This window comes from Sesamum indicum, linkage group LG1 (assembly GCF_000512975.1).
Source record: "Sesamum indicum cultivar Zhongzhi No. 13 linkage group LG1, S_indicum_v1.0, whole genome shotgun sequence".
Lineage (NCBI taxonomy): Eukaryota > Viridiplantae > Streptophyta > Magnoliopsida > Lamiales > Pedaliaceae > Sesamum > Sesamum indicum.
In genome coordinates this window covers 3,432-10,226 of record NC_026145.1, presented here as the reverse complement: position 1 = coordinate 10,226, position 6,795 = coordinate 3,432, and the positions used below count along the sequence as shown (strand labels likewise).

The window sequence follows — 6,795 nt, the reverse complement described above, 5'->3', positions numbered from 1 at the left end:
GAGGGGCATTGCCCATTGTGTAACACTCCAAGTTGTCGTGACCAACGTGTTTACAAAGGTTGCAATATTTTGGAAGCTGCTCATATTCCACTTTCTGATGAATTGTGACTCCATTGATTTGTAGGTTAAAACCCTCCACAACTGATTTGGTAAGATCAATCTCAATGCCAATTCTTGCGTTAGAGAGCTTGGATTGATTCAACGTGCAGTCGTCGATTTGAAGTGGTGTTCCTATCATGTTTGCTACCGCAAATAGAGCATCCTTATGAAACAAATGAGTTGGGAGTTCAGGAAACGTACCCAAACCGGAATAATAGAGGATTCCTGAGCCGGTGTGAATGACGGTGTCCATTTGAAGATGTGCATCGGAAATCCTTGAATGTGCCAAATTCTTCTCAGCCAAAGATAGGAGAAGTCGGATTCGTTGGAAAGACAAATAAGTACATGCTTGGCATTAAGCATACAGACGGTAAATGCGCCTTTGACTCCCAGTGTGGCTATAAGGCGATGCAGGTGTCGAAATTGAGGTTTTCCATGAGAGAATTTACCAACCAGTGCCAATCGGAAGGGAGCTGCAAGGGCTTCGGTCTCCGCATCCGAAAAAACTAGTGTAGGGCCCTTCTCATCAGTCAAGACCGCAGTTGGGATTTAGGGTTTAGGGTTTTTTTTTTTTTTTTTAGTCATAACACCCGAAGGTGGGGGATGCTTATCGGGGTCCCCATCCCATCTTCATTAAAAATAAAGCACAGTCAGAATTGCAACATAAACGCAACAAAAGATAAATGGAGGAGTACTACTCCTTTACATTGTGAATCAAGTTTTTTGTTTCTTCCATTTTTTCTTGATTCGATCTGTCTTAATTCTTGGACCGCACGAGCCACTCCTCTGTTTCATAACTCGGATTTTCTCCTCCGTGTTCCTGACACTATACTCCGGTATCTCGTCTACGCGAAATTGATTCCTAGGCAGTCTGGCCGGAGAGGCCAGTTCCTGTAGCAGCTGCTCTGCCGAATCTGCAGGGTTGCAATTGGTCAAGCAAGGTGGGTCGCAGATCTTCAAAGGCGTGGCATCAATAACCAAAGTCTCCCCCTTATCTGAATCCTCTTGTAAAAGCATGGTAGTATTTCCAATTTGTATCCAATTTCCTCCAGCCATTTTATTTGCCGAAATCTCCTCACCCATACTTCCATCATAGCCGGTAGTGTTAGCGACATTCACTGACACAATGTTATCATGCACAACCACGTGGTTCTCACCCACAACAAGATTGTCGGCAGGCTCGTGTGCTGAGAAGTTAGCATTATCAACATGCAGTTCGTTTTCCACATTCGATTCACAGTTAACATCCGACGTCTCGATTTCAGCAATATCAACATCATCATTAGAGGGATTAGTAGGGTACCTGCTTGATTCACCTCTCTCAAATGCTTTGGTTGTCTCAGTCCCAATACGCTGCACAATAGTGGCCCCACAAATCTGGATTTGAAAGTGTTCAAGGCGCGGTTTGAGAAGATCCAATTCAATGCATGCCCTTGCCTTGGAGAGCTTGGACTGATTGAGTGTCGCATCGTCAATCTGTAGAGGAGTTCCAATCATGCTCGCCACCGTGAATAGAACTTCCTTACGGAACAGATGTGCTTTAGGGTTTAGGGTTTAGGGTGTTTAGGGTTTAGGGTTTAGGGTTTAGGGTTTAGGGTTTTTTTTTTTTTTTTTAAATAGGGACTTGTCGGGATCCCCATCCCATCTAAATTAAAAGGTAAATGTGAAATTGTTTTTGTACAATAAAAGATCCTACACAAAATAAAAGAGCCCAAAAAAAGACAAAAGTTGGCTTAGCAAAAATTAGCCCAAAAAATTCTTTGTAATACTAGGAGTCCCGCGGTCAATAGCTGCTGAAAGTCCAAGGTGTAAGTGGGCTGGTGGCTGAAGAGCGCGGCCCAAGTCAGTGATGCAGCCCAGACAGTCCGGTGGCCCAGTATTCTCGGCCCAGTTGGAACAGCCCTATATGAAAGAATTGTAGAGCAGCCTGGTGAAGAAGGCCGGCCCAGCAATGTGCCCAGCCCAGCAGAAAACCTCATAATTTTAGAGCTCAAGAACAAAATTAGGAGAAGCCTAACGCACGAAAAGGAAGTCCAACTGCTGCTGCTGCTTTCAAAAAAATTGAAATTTTCAACCCAAATCAATAAAACAAAAATAGCCCATGTTTGTTATAAAAAGGGTGAAGCCCAAAATCAAATTTCCACCAAAAAACACCAAAGAAAATTGAAGACGAAAATCCCAAAATCGTGAATAGTCTGCCACCACTCAAATAACCAACTTTCAAATTTCTCCATTTCTCCTCCTTTACAATGTTTGCTTTTTTCTGTACCCTTTCTGTTTTTCTTTTTTCTTTTTTCTCCATTCTTTTCTTATCCATCCTTTCTTCCTTCTCTTTTTTGATTTTTTCCTCTCTTTTTTTTCTCTTCTGTTCCTTCTCTTTTGCAACAACAATAAGTACCTCCCAATGAAAATTGCAGACCATGCTCTCAAAGAAACAAATTCAAAACAAGTGGAAACTGGTGCAGGAATTGAAAATAAACAGTGGGCTGGTTTTGAAAAATTGACAAAAGGGTTGAAACACTTCAATTACTTGAAATAAACAGGCACTGGTTGTTGAGCAATGTAATTTGAGGACTCCGAGTACACCAATGAGTCAATGTGTTGTCAGATGGACCAAAATTTGTGTAGGAAATGTATGAGTTTTGAGTGTAAGAGCAAGTAAGGCCAAAAAAGTATGAAAGCAAGTGATTGTGCAAGTGTAGCGAACGTGATCAATATGAAAGAAGAGAGTGAGCAGCAATGTGTGTAAGCTGAAGGACGAGGAGATGAGTAAGACAAAATATATGAAAAACAAGTGCTTGTGTTCCTATTCCCCGGTTTGTGAGATGAAAAGGCGCAAGATCGCAAACCTTCCAGCTTTTAAAGAAAGGAAAGAGGCCAATGGAGCTCTCTAATGCACAGTAGTGAGTGTACATCAGGGGCAATCGATGGCCGGGGACGTGAAAAGAAGGAGACAAAATCATAACCTTATGAGACAATGGAGTTGCTGCAGCAGAGGCAGTGATACCATGATGCCCATGAACCTGCAGCAGGAACCAAAGAAATTTGAGAGCATGAAAAAATGAAGAGTTTTAGAAAACTCCCTGAACTGAGATAGATCCTCATCACATTAGAGCCATATGAGGGTGCTTGCTGCAGCAGCACTAAAAGTTGTTTCAACAAGGCCAAGATAGTTGCACAAAGGATGATCAGTTGAAGTTTTTTGTTGGAGCAGAGGAGAAACAGCAAACGAGGTGAAAGCAGCATGTTGGAGCCTTCATATGGATGTGGGTTTCCAATCACTGATAGCCAATGAATCCAAGATGTTATGCAGCCTGCAGGGGGAGCAGAAACAGCATCAGTACAGAAAAATAGCAGCTGCAGAAAAACAGCAGCAAGAAAGCTCTGTTTTTGCTGCAGCAGTGCAGAAACTGCATCATCCAGTAGATTCGCTGCATCAGTGCAGAACTTGCAGCAGCAGGAGGTGGCTAAGAACAACAGCAGCAGCAACAGAGTTGCAACAGGAGGTGGCTAAGAACAACAGCAGCAACAAAGTTGCAGCAGAAAATGACATGCAGCAGCGGCAGCAAAGAAGCAGGAAAAGACTTCCAGCAGCAGCAGCAATTAACTAGCGATATGCAGCAACAAGAAAAAGCAGCAGAGCAGCAAACAACAGCAACAAAATGGAGCCTTGCAGCAGTAAATAACGGTAGTAGCAGCGGAGAACTGTAAGAGGGGAAATAGTAGCAGCAAAGGGGAAAAAAACAGCAAAAAGAACAAGGTTGCAGTAGCCCAAAAAACAGAAAATGCGAGAACAGAGGACTTCCTGAAAATTCGTTCACTTGGTTCGGATGTAGGGAATCCCTTGTCGGTCACATTCGATGATCCCCAGGAGTTGACCTTGAAGCTCCTCTCCTCTGAAGAGTTTAGAGCTATTTGTAGAGCATGCGAGGTTAGCAAGGTAATCAGCTGCTTTGTTTCCCTCTCGGTAAATATGCGTGATCTTATACTCCACTTTTTTCAGCATCAAACGAATGTCCGTGAGCATGTGCTTAAGGAGCCAGTGAGCTTTCTCAGATTGCTGCACAAGATGGAGGATGCAGTTCGCGTCAACCTCAATCCAGATCCGTGGAATGTTTTCAGTTAGACAGAGTTGGAGGGCTTTAAACAGGGCGAAGACCTCCGCAAACGTATTATTAGTATCTCCAAGTGTTTCATAAAATGCAAATGTTACTACTCCCTCCTCATATCTTGCAATTCCTCCTGCTCCAGCACGTCCTGGGTTTCCTTTAGAGGCCCCATCCATGTTGATTTTTATCCACCCTAGCTTCGGTTTGGTCCACTTAACGATCTTGATTTTGGGCTTGTAACTCGATCCCAGATCGAATCCCATGGATTTCGCCACGTATCGGTCCCCTTTCCAATTGATGCATTTGGATGTTTTGCTTTTGAAAGTGGTGACAATGTGTTGGTGGACCTTCCATTTGATACGTTCCGAGTTGAAATTTTTGTTTTGGTGCTTCACATCATTCCTTTCCAGCCAACCAAACCACAAGATGAGCATGGGAACAATCATTCTGATGTGATTTTGCCCCAAAGCTGATATCCTCCAGTAGTTCAAAAGGAGCGCAATGTTATCAGTATTAGGAAGGTTCATGTTGAATTTCCTAGCAAAATGCTCCCACACACGCCTGATTCCAGGGCCTTCAATGAACACGTGTTGGAGACTTTCGACGTGATTACAACAAGAGCACTTAGAGGCCAGCTGAATACCTTTTTTCTGGAGTTTCTCATCAACTGGGAGTTTGTTGTTGATAAGTCTCCACATGAAGACAGACATAGTTGGGGTAATAAATGGACACCAGATTTCCTTAATGAGCTGCTGTATTGCTCTCGTTTGTCTCAGAGAGTTCCACGTGGCTTTCATACTGAAATTCCCATCGCTACTCAACTTCCACAGAGGTGCATCACTGGTGTCGACGTCAAATGGTATCTCGCAAATTTGATGAACCAGGTCCGCTGTAAGCACTTCTCTTAGTTTTGCAACGTTCCAAGAATTGTTTTCCCAGTAGTTGTTGACAGGGGTTGTGTTCCACTCAAAATCAGGCATTATCTCAAAGAGGGGTTTTTCACCAATCCAGTTATCGAACCAAAATGAGATGTGTCCTTTTCCGAGGCTCCAGAAGATCTGCCTGTCCGCTTCTTTTCTGTGTCGGCACATTCTTTTCCAGTTTGGTGAGGCGATGTATGAGAGCTTTGCTGGGACTGGATGACTTCCTGTACAATACTTTTCCAGAAAGAAAAGGGCCCAAAGTGAGCTCTGGTTCCTAAATCTCCACCGCAGCTTGAGTTGGAAAGCATGGACCACATCTTGGATTCTTCTAACCCCAAAACCCCCTTCCTCCGTCGGATAGCAGATATCGTCCCACGAAGACCAGTTCAGTTTTCTCTGCTCACCAGTATTGCCCCAAAGGAACTTGTTGAAAAGTCTTTCAATGCGTTCCATTACATACTTAGGAGGTTTCAGGACTTGAAGCAGGTATGTCGGCATGGCACTGAGGACACTTTTGATGAGCTGAAGCCGTCCTCCATGGGACAGGAGTGCTTTTTCCCATCCTGTGATCTTATTCCGAATTTTTTGAATGAGTTCGTCGAAGAGAGCTCCCTTCTTGTTCCCTTTGAAGAGAGGCGCTCCCAGGTATGTGATAGGAAGGTATTTCAGCCTGAAGCCAGTGACTTGTTGGATGCAGCGAATTCTCATGTTGGAGGTCTTTTTATCGACCGTGAAGGAGCTTTTCTCCTTGTTGATGCGCTGCCCAGAAATGAGCTCGTAGTGCCTAAGGAATTCCATAAGTGTTTTTAGGTCCTTGCGGGTACCTTTCGAGAAGATAATGATATCGTCTGCAAATGCCAGGTGGGAGATGTTCTTGCTGCTCCTTGCAAAGAAATTCATACGGGGCTGCTGTTGGAAAAGCCAATCAAGTCCTCTGGATAAGCATTCTGCTGCAATAACGAAGAGCGTTGGGGATAATGGATCCCCTTGTCTGAGGCCTCGCGTCGACTTAAAAAATCCCACCCCTTCACCGTTGATCAAAATACTGAACCAACAGTTTTCAATGAGTTTCTTGATCATGTTAATCCAGTGCGTTGGAAATCCCACTCTCACAAGCATGTGGTAGAGGAATGTCCAGTTAACACGGTTATAGGCTTTTTCCATGTCAAGCTTGAATATGGTGTTGCTCAGACTGCCATTTTTTCCAAGACAGTGGGAAAGTTCTTGTGCAAGAAGAATATTATCTGAAATCATGCGACCCTGAACAAAACCGCTCTGGGAAGGGGAGATGATTTTGGGAAGCAGTTTGGCCATTTGGTTGTTGATGACTTTGGATAGGATTTTTCCCGTGACATTACAAAGGCTAATGGGCCTGAAATCTTTCCAAGTGGATGGAGCCTCAATCTTTGGAATGAGAATGATGGTTGTCGTTGTGAAATTCTTCAGAGGAGTAGATCCCGAGAGGAAATCCAAAACTGCGCCGTAGAGATCTTGACCAATAATTTCCCAACAACATTGAAAAAAGTGTGCCGAGAATCCGTCAGGGCCTGCCGTACTATGTGGGCACATATAAAAAATGATTGTTTTCACATCTTCAATTGTGGGGGTAGCATTAAGCTGATGCCGGTCCTCCTCTGAGAGAATGTTGGGGACCCAATGCAGGT

At 43.9% G+C, this 6,795-nt stretch overlaps 1 protein-coding gene across 1 annotated transcript in view; it reads right to left on the bottom strand.

Annotated features, from left to right (window-relative positions):
• Positions 244-6,795, bottom strand: part of LOC110012451 — a 9,977-nt gene continuing 3,425 nt past the window's right edge. Inside the window, exon 2 of the mRNA XM_020696181.1 lies at positions 244-324. Coding sequence (XP_020551840.1) covers positions 244-324 — 81 coding nt within the window. The remainder of the gene's footprint in view (positions 325-6,795) is intronic.